A 15851-nucleotide genomic window follows, 5' to 3' on the forward strand; every position below is an offset into this window, starting at 1 on the left:
TGGTGGAGGAGGGGGCTCTCCTGGTGGAGGAGGGGGGGCTCTCCTGGTGGAGGAGGGGGGGCTGCACTGGTGGAGGAGGGGGCTCTCCTGGTGGAGGAGGGGGCTGCACTGGTGGAGGAGGGGCTCTCCTGGTGGAGGAGGGGGCTGCACTGGTGGAGGAGGGGGGGCTGCACTGGTGGAGGAGGGGGCTCTCCTGGTGTAGGGGGTGAGGGGCTCTCCTGGTGGAGGAGGGGGGGCTGCACTGGTGGAGGAGGGGGCTCTCCTGGTGGAGGAGGTGAGGGGCTGCACTGGTGGAGGAGGGGGGGCTGCACTGGTGGAGGAGGGGGCTCTCCTGGTGGACGAGGTGAGGGGCTGCACTGGTGGAGGAGGGGGGCTGCACTGGTGGAGGAGGGGGCTCTCCTGGTGGAGGAGGTGAGGGGCTGCACTGGTGGAGGAGGGGGCTCTCCTGGTGGTGGAGGTGAGGGGCTCTCCTGGTGGAGGAGGGGGGGCTGCACTGGTGGAGGAGGAGGCTCTCCTGGTGGAGGAGGTGAGGGGCTGCACTGGTGGAGGAGGGGGGGCTGCACTGGTGGAGGAGGTGAGGGGCTGATGCTGGAGGAGGAGGGGGCTCTCCTGGTGGAGGAGGTGAGGGGCTGCACTGGTGGAGGAGGGGGCTCTCCTGGTGGAGGGGGGGGCTCTCCTGGTGGAGGAGGTGAGGGGCTGCACTGGTGGAGGAGGGGGCTCTCCTGGTGGAGGGGGGGGGCTCCCCTGGTGGAGGAGGTGAGGGGCTGATGCTGGAGGAGGGGGGGCTGCACTGGTGGAGGAGGGGGCTCTCCTGGTGGAGGGGGGGGCTCTCCTGGTGGAGGAGGTGAGGGGCTGCACTGGTGGAGGAGGGGGCTCTCCTGGTGGAGGAGGGGGGGGCTCTCCTGGTGGAGGAGGGGGCTCTCCTGGTGGAGGAGGTGAGGGGCTCTCCTGGTGGAGGAGGGGGGGCTGCACTGGTGGAGGAGGGGGCTCTCCTGGTGGAGGAGGTGAGGGGCTACACTGGTGGAGGAGGTGAGGGGCTCCCCTGGTGGAGGAGGGGGCTCCCCTGGTGGAGGAGGGGGCTCTCCTGGTGGAGGAGGGGGCTCCCCTGGTGGAGGAGGTGAGGGGCTGATGCTGGAGGAGGAGGGGGCTCTCCTGGTGGAGGAGGTGAGGGGCTGCACTGGTGGAGGAGGGGGCTCTCCTGGTGGAGGGGGGGGGCTCTCCTGGTGGAGGAGGTGAGGGGCTGCACTGGTGGAGGAGGGGGCTCTCCTGGTGGAGGGGGGGGGGCTCCCCTGGTGGAGGAGGTGAGGGGCTGATGCTGGAGGAGGAGGGGGCTCTCCTGGTGGAGGAGGTGAGGGGCTCTCCTGGTGGAGGAGGGGGCTCTCCTGGTGGAGGAGGTGAGGGGCTCTCCTGGTGGAGGAGGGGGGGCTGCACTGGTGGAGGAGGGGGGGGGCTCTCCTGGTGGAGGAGGGGGCTCCCCTGGTGGAGGAGGGGGCTCCCCTGGTGGAGGAGGTGAGGGGCTGATGCTGGTGGAGGAGGGGGCTGCACTGGTGGAGGAGAGGGCTCTCCTGGTGGAGGAGGGGGGGCTCCCCTGGTGGAGGAGGGGGGGGGCTGCACTGGTGGAGGAGGGGGCTCTCCTGGTGGAGGAGGGGGCTCTCCTGGTGGAGGAGGGGGGGCTGCACTGGAGGAGGGGGGGCTCTCCTGGTGGAGGAGGGGGCTCTCCTGGTGGAGGAGGGGGCTCTCCTGGTGGAGGAGGAGGGGGCTCTCCTGGTGGAGGAGGGGGCTCTCCTGGTGGAGGAGGGGGCTCTCCTGGTGGAGGAGGGGGGGCTGCACTGGAGGAGGAGGGGGCTCTCCTGGTGGAGGGGGGGGCTCCCCTGGTGGAGGAGGTGAGGGGCTGCACTGGTGGAGGAGGAGGGGCTGCACTGGAGGAGGAGGGGGCTCTCCTGGTGGAGGAGGAGGGGGCTCTCCTGGTGGAGGAGGGGGCTCTCCTGGTGGAGGAGGGGGGGCTGCACTGGAGGAGGAGGGGGCTCTCCTGGTGGAGGAGGGGGCTCTCCTGGTGGAGGGGGGGCTCCCCTGGTGGAGGAGGTGAGGGGCTGCACTGGTGGAGGAGAGGAGGAGGGGCTGCACTGGAGGAGGAGGGGGCTCTCCTGGTGGAGGAGGAGGGGGCTCTCCTGGTGGAGGAGGGGGCTCTCCTGGTGGAGGGGGGGGCTCCCCTGGTGGAGGAGGTGAGGGGCTGCACTGGTGGAGGAGGAGGGGCTGCACTGGAGGAGGAGGGGGCTCTCCTGGTGGAGGAGGAGGGGCTCTCCTGGTGGAGGAGGAGGGGCTCTCCTGGTGGAGGAGGTGAGGGGCTGCACTGGAGGAGGAGGGGGCTCTCCTGGTGGAGGAGGGGGCTCCCCTGGTGGAGGAGGTGAGGGGCTGCACTGGAGGAGGAGGGGGCTCTCCTGGTGGAGGAGGTGAGGGGCTGCACTGGTGGAGGAGGGGGCTCTCCTGGTGGAGGGGGGGGGGCTCCCCTGGTGGAGGAGGTGAGGGGCTGATGCTGGAGGAGGAGGGGGCTCTCCTGGTGGAGGAGGGGGCTCTCCTGGTGGAGGGGGGGCTCTCCTGGTGGAGGAGGTGAGGGGCTGCACTGGTGGAGGAGGTGAGGGGCTGCACTGGTGGAGGGGGCTCTCCTGGTGGAGGAGGTGAGGGGCTGATGCTGGAGGAGGGGGCTCTCCTGGTGGAGGAGGTGAGGGGCTCTCCTGGTGGAGGAGGTGAGGGGCTGCACTGGTGGAGGAGGTGAGGGGCTCTCCTGGTGGAGGAGGGGGCTCTCCTGGTGGAGGGGGGGGGGCTGCACTGGTGGAGGAGGGGGGGGGCTCTCCTGGTGGAGGAGGGGGCTCCCCTGGTGGAGGAGGGGGCTCCCCTGGTGGAGGAGGTGAGGGGCTGATGCTGGTGGAGGAGGGGGCTCTGCTGGTGGAGGAGGGGGCTCTCCTGGTGGAGGTGAGGGGCTGATGCTGGTGGAGGAGGGGGCTGCACTGGTGGAGGAGGGGGCTCTCCTGGTGGAGGAGGGGGCTCCCCTGGTGGAGGAGGTGAGGGGCTGATGCTGGTGGAGGAGGGGGCTCTCCTGGTGGAGGAGGTGAGGGGCTGATGCTGGTGGAGGAGGGGGGGGCTGCACTGGTGGAGGAGGCTCTCCTGGTGGAGGAGGGGGCTGCACTGGAGGAGGTGAGGGGCTGATGCTGGTGGAGGAGGGGGCTGCACTGGAGGAGGAGGGGGCTCTCCTGGTGGAGGAGGGGGGGCTGCACTGGTGGAGGAGGGGGGGGGGGCTCCCCTGGTGGAGGAGGTGAGGGGCTGATGCTGGAGGAGGAGGGGGCTCTCCTGGTGGAGGAGGGGGCTCCCCTGGTGGAGGAGGTGAGGGGCTGATGCTGGTGGAGGAGGGGGGGGGCTGCACTGGTGGAGGAGGCTCTCCTGGTGGAGGAGGGGGCTGCACTGGAGGAGGAGGGGGCTCTCCTGGTGGAGGAGGGGGCTCCCCTGGTGGAGGAGGTGAGGGGCTGATGCTGGTGGAGGAGGGGGCTGCACTGGAGGAGGAGGGGGCTCTCCTGGTGGAGGAGGGGGCTCCCCTGGTGGAGGAGGTGAGGGGCTGCACTGGAGGAGGAGGGGGCTCCCCTGGTGGAGGAGGGGGCTCCCCTGGTGGAGGAGGTGAGGGGCTCTCCTGGTGGAGGAGGTGAGGGGCTGCACTGGAGGAGGAGGGGGCTCCCCTGGTGGAGGAGGTGAGGGGCTGCACTGGTGGAGGAGGGGGCTCTCCTGGTGGAGGAGGGGGCTCCCCTGGTGGAGGAGGTGAGGGGCTCCCCTGGTGGAGGAGGTGAGGGGCTGCACTGGAGGAGGAGGGGGCTCCCCTGGTGGAGGAGGTGAGGGGCTCTCCTGGTGGAGGAGGGGGCTCTCCTGGTGGAGGAGGTGAGGGGCTGCACTGGAGGAGGAGGGGGCTCCCCTGGTGGAGGAGGTGAGGGGCTGCACTGGAGGAGGAGGGGGCTCCCCTGGTGGAGGAGGTGAGGGGCTGATGCTGGAGGAGGAGGTCGGGCAGACTCAGGTTTCAGTCAGCCTCTCCGAGCCCGGGGCCGCCGCTCTCTCGCATCCACAGCTGTCTGCATCCATTGTCCCGGCCAGAGAGACAGACAGAGAGGGAGAGAGACTGCAGGGAGAGCCCGAGAGCTCAGGCAGCATCCTGCAGAGAGCCCACCCATAGACGGCCCTCAGGAAAAGAGACCTCCATCTGACAGAACAATAGCAGCCCCGCACAGAGGGACCGCCCTGAACAGCTGCACAAAGGGGATGAAAGAGACAGCCAGGGAAGAGAACAAAGCCGAGAGACGGCCGGCCTGAGGGAAGAGACACCCTCACCACTGTGTGTGGACGAGACGTCACCAGGTACAGAAAGGAGAGACCGCCGGCCATCGGCCTGAGAGAAGGACGGAGATGGAGAGAGGATTAACAGCAAGTGAGACCGACGACTGCCCGAGACCGCGGTCACCTGAGCCGACAGCCGAATGGTGAGTGTAATACGTGTCTGCGAGACGGCCAGCAACCATGACTGCGAGACTGCCAGCAACCATGACTGCGAGACTGCCAGCAACCATGACTGCGAGACTGCCAGCAACCATGACTGCGAGACTGCCAGCAACCATGACTGCGAGACGGCCAGCAACCATGACTGCGAGACTGCCAGCAACCATGACTGCGAGACTGCCAGCAACCATCACTGCGAGACTGCCAGCAACCATCACTGCGAGACGGCCAGCAACCATGACTGCGAGACTGCCAGCAACCATGACTGCGAGACTGCCAGCAACCATGACTGCGAGACATCCAGCAACCATGACTGCGAGACTGCCAGCAACCATGACTGCGAGACATCCAGCAACCATGACTGCGAGACTGCCAGCAACCATCACTGCGAGACTGCCAGCAACCATGACTGCGAGACATCCAGCAACCATCACTGCGAGACATCCAGCAACCATCACTGCGAGACTGCCAGCAACCATGACTGCGAGACGGCCAGCAACCATGACTGCGAGACTGCCAGCAACCATGACTGCGAGACTGCCAGCAACCATGACTGCGAGACTGCCAGCAACCATGACTGCGAGACTGCCAGCAACCATGACTGCGAGACGGCCAGCAACCATGACTGCGAGACTGCCAGCAACCATCACTGCGAGACTGCCAGCAACCATGACTGCGAGACTGCCAGCAACCATGACTGCGAGACTGCCAGCAACCATCACTGCGAGACATCCAGCAACCATGACTGCGAGACTGCCAGCAACCATGACTGCGAGACATCCAGCAACCATCACTGCGAGACATCCAGCAACCATGACTGCGAGACTGCCAGCAACCATCACTGCGAGACATCCAGCAACCATCACTGCGAGACATCCAGCAACCATGACTGCGAGACATCCAGCAACCATGACTGCGAGACTGCCAGCAACCATGACTGCGAGACATCCAGCAACCATGACTGCGAGACATCCAGCAACCATCACTGCGAGAATGCCAGCAACCATCACTGCGAGACTGCCAGCAACCATCACTGCGAGACGGCCAGCAACCATGACTGCGAGACTGCCAGCAACCATGACTGCGAGACTGCCAGCAACCATGACTGCGAGACTGCCAGCAACCATGACTGCGAGACTGCCAGCAACCATGACTGCGAGACATCCAGCAACCATGACTGCGAGACTGCCAGCAACCATCACTGCGAGACTGCCAGCAACCATGACTGCGAGACATCCAGCAACCATGACTGCGAGACTGCCAGCAACCATGACTGCGAGACGGCCAGCAACCATGACTGCGAGACTGCCAGCAACCATCACTGCGAGACTGCCAGCAACCATGACTGCGAGACTGCCAGCAACCATGACTGCGAGACTGCCAGCAACCATCACTGCGAGACATCCAGCAACCATGACTGCGAGACTGCCAGCAACCATGACTGCGAGACATCCAGCAACCATCACTGCGAGACATCCAGCAACCATGACTGCGAGACTGCCAGCAACCATCACTGCGAGACATCCAGCAACCATCACTGCGAGACATCCAGCAACCATGACTGCGAGACATCCAGCAACCATGACTGCGAGACTGCCAGCAACCATGACTGCGAGACATCCAGCAACCATGACTGCGAGACATCCAGCAACCATCACTGCGAGAATGCCAGCAACCATCACTGCGAGACTGCCAGCAACCATCACTGCGAGACGGCCAGCAACCATGACTGCGAGACTGCCAGCAACCATGACTGCGAGACTGCCAGCAACCATGACTGCGAGACTGCCAGCAACCATGACTGCGAGACTGCCAGCAACCATGACTGCGAGACATCCAGCAACCATGACTGCGAGACTGCCAGCAACCATCACTGCGAGACTGCCAGCAACCATGACTGCGAGACATCCAGCAACCATGACTGCGAGACATCCAGCAACCATGACTGCGAGACATCCAGCAACCATGACTGCAAGACATCCAACCATTGCACTACATCACCGCGAGACATCCAGCAACCATTGCACTACATCACTGCGAGACTGCCAACCATTGCACTACATCACTGCGAGACCGCCAACCATCACTGCGAGACCGCCAGCAACCATTCTGTTTTATCACTGTGAAACCACCACAGAGCTGACGCTCTAATACCGCCATTACCCATCTCATTCTCCTCAGATCTCTCCGTACCACAGAGTTGACGCTCTAATGCCGCCATTACCCATCTCATTCTCCTCAGATCCATCCATACCACAGAGCTGACGCTCTAATACCGCCATTACCCATCTCATTCTCCTCAGATCTCTCCGTACCACAGAGTTGACGCTCTAATACCGCCATTACCCATCTCATTCTCCTCAGATCCATCCATACCACAGAGCTGACGCTCTAATACCGCCATTACCCATCTCATTCCCCTCAGATCCCTCCATACCACAGAGCTGACGCTCTAATACCACCATTACCCATCTCATTCCCCTCAGATCCCTCCGTACCACAGAGCTGACGCTCTAATACCACCGTTACCCATCTCATTCTCCTCAGATCTCTCCGTACCACAGAGCTGATGCTCTAATACCGCCATTACCCATCTCATTCCCCTCAGATCTCTCCTTACCACAGAACTGACGCTCTAATACCGCCATTACCCATCTCATTCCCCTCAGATCTCTCCTTACCACAGAGCTGACGCTCTAATACCACCGTTACCCATCTCATTCCCCTCAGATCCCTCCATACCACAGAGCTGATGCTCTAATACCGCCATTACCCATCTCATTCCCCTCAGATCTCTCCGTACCACAGAGCTGACGCTCTAATACCGCCATTACCCATCTCATTCCCCTCAGATCCCTCCGTACCACAGAGCTGACGCTCTAATACCACCGTTACCCATCTCATTCTCCTCAGATCCCTCCATACCACAGAGCTGATGCTCTAATACCGCCATTACCCATCTCATTCCCCTCACATCTCTCCGTACCACAGAGCTGACGCTCTAATACCGCCATTACCCATCTCATTCCCCTCAGATCTCTCCATACCACAGATCTGACGCTCTAATACCACCGTTACCCATCTCATTCCCCTCAGATCCCTCCATACCACAGAGCTGACGCTCTAATACCGCCATTACCCATCTCATTCCCCTCAGATCTCTCCGTACCACAGAGCTGACGCTCTAATACCGCCATTACCCATCTCATTCTCCTCAGATCTCTCCGTACCACAGAACTGACGCTCTAATACCGCCATTACGCATCTCATTCTCCTCAGATCTCTCCGTACCACAGAGCTGACGCTCTACTACCGCCATTACCCATCTCATTCCCCTCAGATCCCTCCGTACCACAGAGCTGACGCTCTAATACCACCGTTACCCATCTCATTCCCCTCAGATAATAATAATAATAATAATAATAATCTTTATTTATATAGCGCCAACATATTCCGCAGCGCTGTACAGTTTAACAGTTTCAAACACAAAAGTCATATCCCTCCGTACCACAGAGCTGATGCTCTAATACCGCCATTACCCATCTCATTCCCCTCAGATCCCTCCATACCACAGAGCTGACGCTGTAATACCGCCATTATCCATCACATTCTCCTCAGATCTCTCCATACCACAGAGCTGACGCTCTAATACCGCCATTACCCATCTCATTCCCCTCAGATCTCTCCGTACCACAGAACTGACGCTCTAATACCGCCATTACCCATCTCATTCCCCTCAGATCTCTCCGTACCACAGAGCTGACGCTCTAATACCGCCATTACCCATCTCATTCTCCTCAGATCCCTCCATACCACAGAACTGACGCTCTAATACCGCCATTACCCATCTCATTCCCCTCAGATCCCTCCGTACCACAGAGCTGACGCTCTAATACCACCGTTACCCATCTCATTCTCCTCAGATCCCTCCATACCACAGAACTGACGCTCTAATACCGCCATTACCCATCTCATTCTCCTAAGATCCCTCCGTACCACAGAGCTGACGCTCTAATACCGCCATTACCCATCTCATTCTCCTCAGATCCCTCCATACCACAGAACTGACGCTCTAATACCGCCATTACCCATCTCATTCTCCTAAGATCCCTCCGTACCACAGAGCTGACGCTCTAATACCGCCATTACCCATCTCATTCCCCTCATATCCCTCCGTACCACAGAGCTGACGCTCTAATACCGCCATTACCCATCTTATTCTCCTCAGATCCCTCCGTACCACAGAGCTGACGCTCTAATACCGCCATTACCCATCTCATTCCCCTCAGATCCCTCCGTACCACAGAGCTGACGCTCTAATACCGCCATTACCCATCTCATTCCCCTCAGAACCCTCCGTACCACAGAGATGACGCTCTAATACCGCCATTACCCATCTCATTACCCTCAGATGTCTCCGTACCACAGAGCTGACGCTCTAATACCGCCATTACCCATCTCATTCCCCTCAGATCCTTCCATACCACAGAGCTGACGCTCTAATACCGCCATTACCCATCTCATTCCCCTCAGATCCCTCCATACCACAGAGCTGACGCTCTAATACCGCCATTACCCATCTCATTCCCCTCAGATCCCTCCGTACCACAGAGCTGACGCTCTAATACCGCCATTACCCATCTCATTCCCCTCAGATCCCTCCATACCACAGAGCTGACGCTCTAATACCACCATTACCCATCTCATTCCCCTCAGATCTCTCCATACCACAGAGCTGACGCTCTAATACCACCATTACCCATCTCATTCCCCTCAGATCCCTCCGTACCACAGAGCTGACGCTCTAATACCGCCATTACCCATCTCATTCCCCTCAGATCCCTCCTTACCACAGAGCTGACGCTCTAATACCGCCATTACCCATCTCATTCTCCTCAGATCTCTCCATACCACAGAACTGACGCTCTAATACCGCCATTACCCATCTCATTCCCCTCAGATCTCTCCGTACCACAGAGCTGACGCTCTAATACCACCGTTACCGATCTCATTCCCCTCAGATCCCTCCATACCACAGAGCTGACGCTCTAATACCACCGTTACCCATCTCATTCCCCTCAGATCCTTCCATACCACAGAGCTGACGCTCTAATACCACCATTACCCATCTCATTCTCCTCAGATCCCTCCGTACCACAGAGCTGACGCTCTAATACCGCCATTACCCATCTCATTCTCCTCAGATCCTTCCATACCACAGAGCTGACGCTCTAATACCACCGTTACCGATCTCATTCTCCTCAGATCCTTCCATACCACAGAGCTGACGCTCTAATACCACCATTACCGATCTCATTCTCCTCAGATCCTTCCATACCACAGAGCTGACGCTCTAATACCGCCATTACCCATCTCATTCTCCTCAGATCTCTCCGTACCACAGAGCTGATGCTCTAATACCGCCATTACCCATCTCATTCCCCTCAGATCTCTCCTTACCACAGAGCTGACGCTCTACTACCGCCATTACCTATCTCATTCCCCTCAGATCTCTCCATACCACAGAGCTGACGCTGTAATACCGCCATTATCCATCACATTCTCCTCAGATCTCTCCATACCACAGAGCTGACGCTCTAATACCGCCATTACCCATCTCATTCCCCTCAGATCTCTCCGTACCACAGAACTGACGCTCTAATACCGCCATTACCCATCTCATTCCCCTCAGATCCCTCCATACCACAGAACTGACGCTCTAATACCGCCATTACCCATCTCATTCCCCTCAGATCCCTCCGTACCACAGAGCTGACGCTCTAATACCGCCATTACCCATCTCATTCCCCTCAGATCTCTCCATACCACAGAGCTGACACTAATACCACCGTTACCCATCTCATTCCCCTCAGATCCCTCCATACCACAGAGCTGATGCTCTAATACCGCCATTACCCATCTCATTCCCCTCAGATCCCTCCGTACCACAGAACTGACGCTCTAATACCACCATTACCTATCTCATTCCCCTCAGATCTCTCCATACCACAGAGCTGACGCTGTAATACCGCCATTACCCATCTCATTCCCCTCAGATCCCTCCATACCACAGAACTGACGCTCTAATACCGCCATTACCCATCTCATTCCCCTCAGATCCCTCCATACCACAGAGCTGACGCTCTAATACCGCCATTACCCATCTCATTCCCCTCAGATCTCTCCGTACCACAGAACTGACGCTCTAATACCGCCATTACCCATCTCATTCCCCTCAGATCTCTCCGTACCACAGAGCTGACGCTCTAATACCGCCATTACGCATCTCATTCTCCTCAGATCCCTCCGTACCACAGAGCTGACGCTCTAATACCACCGTTACCCATCTCATTCCCCTCAGATCCCTCCGTACCACAGAGCTGACGCTCTAATACCGCCATTACCCATCTCATTCCCCTCAGATCCCTCCGTACCACAGAGCTGACGCTCTAATACCGCCATTACCCATCTCATTACCCTCAGATGTCTCCGTACCACAGAGCTGATGCTCTAATACCTCCATTACGCATCTCATTCCCCTCAGATCCCTCCATACCACAGAGCTGACGCTCTAATACCGCCATTACCCATCTCATTCCCCTCAGATCTCTCCGTACCACAGAGCTGACGCTCTAATACCGCCATTACCCATCTCATTCTCCTCAGATCTCTCCATACCACAGAGCTGACGCTCTAATACCACCATTACCCATCTCATTCCCCTCAGATCCCTCCATACCACAGAGCTGACGCTCTAATACCACCATTACCCATCTCATTCCCCTCAGATCCCTCCTTACCACAGAGCTGGCGCTCTAATACCACCATTACCCATCTCATTCCCCTCAGATCCCTCTGTACCACAGAGCTGACGCTCTAATACCGCCATTACCCATCTCATTCCCCTCAGATCTCTCCGTACCACAGAGCTGACGCTCTAATACCGCCATTACCCATCTCATTCCCCTCAGATTTCTCCATACCACAGAACTGACGCTCGAATACCACCGTTACCCATCTCATTCCCCTCAGATTTCTCCGTACCACAGAGCTGACGCTCTAATACCACCATTACCCATCTCATTCCCCTCAGATCTCTCCATACCACAGAACTGACGCTCTAATACCATCGTTACCCATCTTATTCCCCTCAGATCTCTCCGTACCACAGAGCTGACGCTCTAATACCACCATTACCCATCTCATTCCCCTCAGATCTCTCCATACCACAGAACTGACGCTCTAATACCACAGTTACCCATCTCATTCCCCTCAGATCCCTCCATACCACAGAGCTGACGCTCTAATACCACCGTTACCCATCTCATTCCCCTCAGATCCCCCCATACCACAGAACTGATGCTCTAATACCGCCATTACCCATCTCATTCCCCTCAGATCCCTCCGTACCACAGAGCTGACGCTCTAATACAGCCATTACCCATCTCATTCCCCTCAGATCCCTCCTTACCACAGAACTGACGCTCTAATACCACCGTTACCGATCTCATTCCCCTCAGATCCCTCCTTACCACAGAACTGACGCTCTAATACCACCATTACCCATCTCATTCTCCTCAGATCCTTCCATACCACAGAGCTGACGCTTTAATACCACCATTACCCATCTCATTCTCCTCAGATCCTTCCATACCACAGAGCTGACGCTCTAATACCGCCATTACCCATCTCATTCTCCTCAGATCTCTCCGTACCACAGAGCTGATGCTCTAATACCGCTATTACCCATCTCATTCCCCTCAGATCTCTCCTTACCACAGAGCTGACGCTCTACTACCGCCATTACCTATCTCATTCCCCTCAGATCTCTCCATACCACAGAGCTGACGCTGTAATACCGCCATTATCCATCACATTCTCCTCAGATCTCTCCATACCACAGAGCTGACGCTCTAATACCGCCATTACCCATCTCATTCTCCTCAGATCCCTCCATACCACAGAACTGACGCTCTAATACCGCCATTACCCATCACATTCTCCTCAGATCTCTCCATACCACACAGCTGACGCTCTAATACCGCCATTACCCATCTCATTCCCCTCAGATCCCTCCATACCACAGAACTGACGCTCTAATACCGCCATTACCCATCTCATTCCCCTCAGATCCCTCCATACCACAGAGCTGACGCTCTAATACCGCCATTACCCATCTCATTCCGCTCAGATCTCTCCGTACCACAGAACTGACGCTCTAATACCGCCATTACCCATCTCATTCCCCTCAGATCTCTCCGTACCACAGAGCTGACGCTCTAATACCGCCATTACCCATCTCATTCTCCTCAGATCCCTCCATACCACAGAACTGACGCTCTAATACCGCCATTACCCATCTCATTCCCCTCAGATCCCTCCGTACCACAGAGCTGACGCTCTAATACCACCGTTACCCATCTCATTACCCTCAGATCTCTCCATACCACAGAACTGACGCTCTAATACCACCGTTACCCATCTTATTCCCCTCAGATCCCTCCATACCACAGAGCTGACGCTCTAATACCGCCATTACGCATCTCATTCCCCTCAGATCCCTCCATACCACAGAGCTGACGCTCTAATACCGCCATTACCCATCTCATTCCCCTCAGATCTCTCCGTACCACAGAGCTGACGCTCTAATACCACCATTTCCCATCTCATTCCCCTCAGATCCCTCCATACCACAGAGCTGGCGCTCTAATACCGTTATTACCCATCTCATTCCCCTCAGATCCCTCCATACCACAGAGCTGACGCTCTAATACCACCATTACCCATCTCATTCCCCTCAGATTCCTCTGTACCACAGAGCTGACGCTCTAATACCGCCATTACCCATCTCATTCCCCTCAGATCTCTCCATACCACAGAGCTGACGCTCTAATACCACCATTACCCATCTCATTCCCCTCAGATCTCTCCATACCACAGAACTGACGCTCTAATACCACCATTACCCATCTCATTCCCCTCAGATCTCTCCATACCACAGAACTGACGCTCTAATACCACCGTTACCCATCTCATTCCCCTCAGATCCCTCCATACCACAGAGCTGACGCTCTAATACCGCCATTACCCATCTCATTCCCCTCAGATCTCTCCGTACCACAGAGCTGACGCTCTAATACCACCATTACCCATCTCATTCCCCTCAGATCTCTCCATACCACAGAACTGACGCTCTAATACCACCGTTACCCATCTTATTCCCCTCAGATCTCTCCGTACCACAGAGCTGACGCTCTAATACCACCATTACCCATCTCATTCCCCTTAGATCTCTCCATACCACAGAACTGACGCTCTAATACCACCGTTACCCATCTCATTCCCCTCAGATCCCTCCATACCACAGAGCTGACGCTCTAATACCACCGTTACCCATCTCATTCCCCTCAGATCCCTCCATACCACAGAGCTGACGCTCTAATACCGCCATTACCCATCTCATTCCCCTCAGATCCCCCCATACCACAGAGCTGACGCTCTAATACCGCCATTACCCATCTCATTCCCCTCAGATCCCTCCGTACCACAGAGCTGACGCTCTAATACCGCCATTACCCATCTCATTCCCCTCAGATCTCTCCATACCACAGAGCTGACGCTCTAAGACCGCCATTACCCATCTCATTCCCCTCAGATCCCTCCTTACCACAAAGCTGACGCTCTAATACCGCCATTACCCATCTCATTCTCCTCAGATCTCTCCATACCACAGATCTGACGCTCTAATACCGCCATTACCCATCTCATTCTCCTCAGATCTCTCCATACCACAGAGCTGACGCTCTAATACCACCATTACCCATCACATTCCCCTCAGATCTCTCTGTACCACAGAGCTGATGCTCTAATACCGCCATTACCCATCTCATTACCCTCAGATGTCTCCGTACCACAGAGCTGACGCTCTAATACCGCCATTACCCATCTCATTCCCCTCACATCCCTCCGTATCACAGAGCTGATGCTCTAATACCGCCATTACCCATCTCATTCCCCTCAGATCTCTCCATACCACAGAGCTGACGCTCTAATACCGCCATTACCCATCTCATTCTCCTCAGATCCCTCCTTACCACAGAGCTGACGCTCTAGTACCGCCATTACCCATCTCATCCTCCTCAGATCTCTCCATACCACAGAACTGACGCTCTAATACCACCATTACCCATCTCATTCCCCTCAGATCCCTCCATACCACAGAGCTCATGCTCTAATACCACCATTACCCATCTCATTCCCCTCAGATCCCTCCGTACCACAGAGCTGACGCTCTAATATCGCCATTACCCATCTCATTCCCCTCAGATCTGTTGTGAATTCTGTGGCTGAATTCACTTCTGTGGTCACAAGTGGTATTGCAGTCTCTGGGCTTCCTCCCTCAGGTGTTTTGGTGAGCTCGTTGGCTGCCTTGCTATTTAGCTCCACCTGAGTCTGTCTTCCTTGCTCCTTGTCAATGTTCCAGTGTTGGATCTGAGCTACTGCATCTTTCCTTGGGCCTGCTGCTCTGCTAGATAAGTGCTTCTAGTTTGTTTTCTGTTTTTTCTGTCCAGCTTGTTATTATCTTTTGCTGGAAGCTCTGAGAAGCAAAGGGGTGCACCGCCGTGCTGTTAGTTCGGCACGGTGGGTCTTTTTGCCCCTTTGCGTGGTTTTCGTTTTAGGGTTTTTTGTAGACTGCATAGTTCTCTTTGCTATCCTCGCTCTGTCTAGAATATCGGGCCTCACTTTGCTGAATCTATTTCATTCCTACGTTTGTCTTTTCATCTTGCTAACAGTCATTATATGTGGGGGCTGCCTATTCCTTTGGGGTATTTCTCTGAGGTAAGTCAGGCTTGTATTTCTATCTTCAGGCTAGTCAGCTCCTCAGGCAGTGCCGAGTTGCATAGGTAGTTGATAGGCGCAATCCACTGCTGCTTCCAGTTGTGTGAGGATGGATCAGGTACTGCAGTCTACAGAGATTCCACGTCTCAGAGCTCGTCCTATTGTTTTGGGTTATTGCCAGATCTCTGTATGTGCGCTGATTACTGCACGCTGTGTTGCCTGATTGCCAGCCATAACAGTACAAGGAGCCATTCAATGATTTCCAATAGAGGGAAAAAAGAAATCCTGACATCATTTTTTTTTCTTAGCTCTGTCTTCAGTCTTTTTTTTCCCCTAGACATTAGAGTGCTTCAGGACACAGCTGTGGACATGGATATTCAGGCTCTGTGCTCCTCAATGGATAATCTCGTTGTAAATGTACAAAAGATTCAAGATACTATTGATCAGAAATCGATGCTAGAACCAAGAATTCCGATTCCTGA

At 56.6% G+C, this 15851-nt stretch overlaps 2 protein-coding genes across 2 annotated transcripts in view; both read left to right on the top strand.

Annotated features, from left to right (window-relative positions):
- The first annotated feature begins 3983 nt into the window (after nt 1–3983).
- DCHS1 (dachsous cadherin-related 1) overlaps nt 3984–15851 on the top strand; it is a 163998-nt gene continuing 152130 nt past the window's right edge. The window contains exon 1 of the mRNA XM_069759610.1: nt 3984–4514. The gene's annotated coding sequence lies outside the window, so the exon portion shown is untranslated. The remainder of the gene's footprint in view (nt 4515–15851) is intronic.
- LOC138671873 (clumping factor A-like) lies at nt 4512–6656 on the top strand. The gene has a single exon (XM_069760004.1). It carries the CDS (start codon nt 4512–4514, stop codon nt 6654–6656), a length of 2145 nt encoding a protein of 714 aa, XP_069616105.1.

This window comes from Ranitomeya imitator, chromosome 3 (assembly GCF_032444005.1).
Source record: "Ranitomeya imitator isolate aRanImi1 chromosome 3, aRanImi1.pri, whole genome shotgun sequence".
Lineage (NCBI taxonomy): Eukaryota > Metazoa > Chordata > Amphibia > Anura > Dendrobatidae > Ranitomeya > Ranitomeya imitator.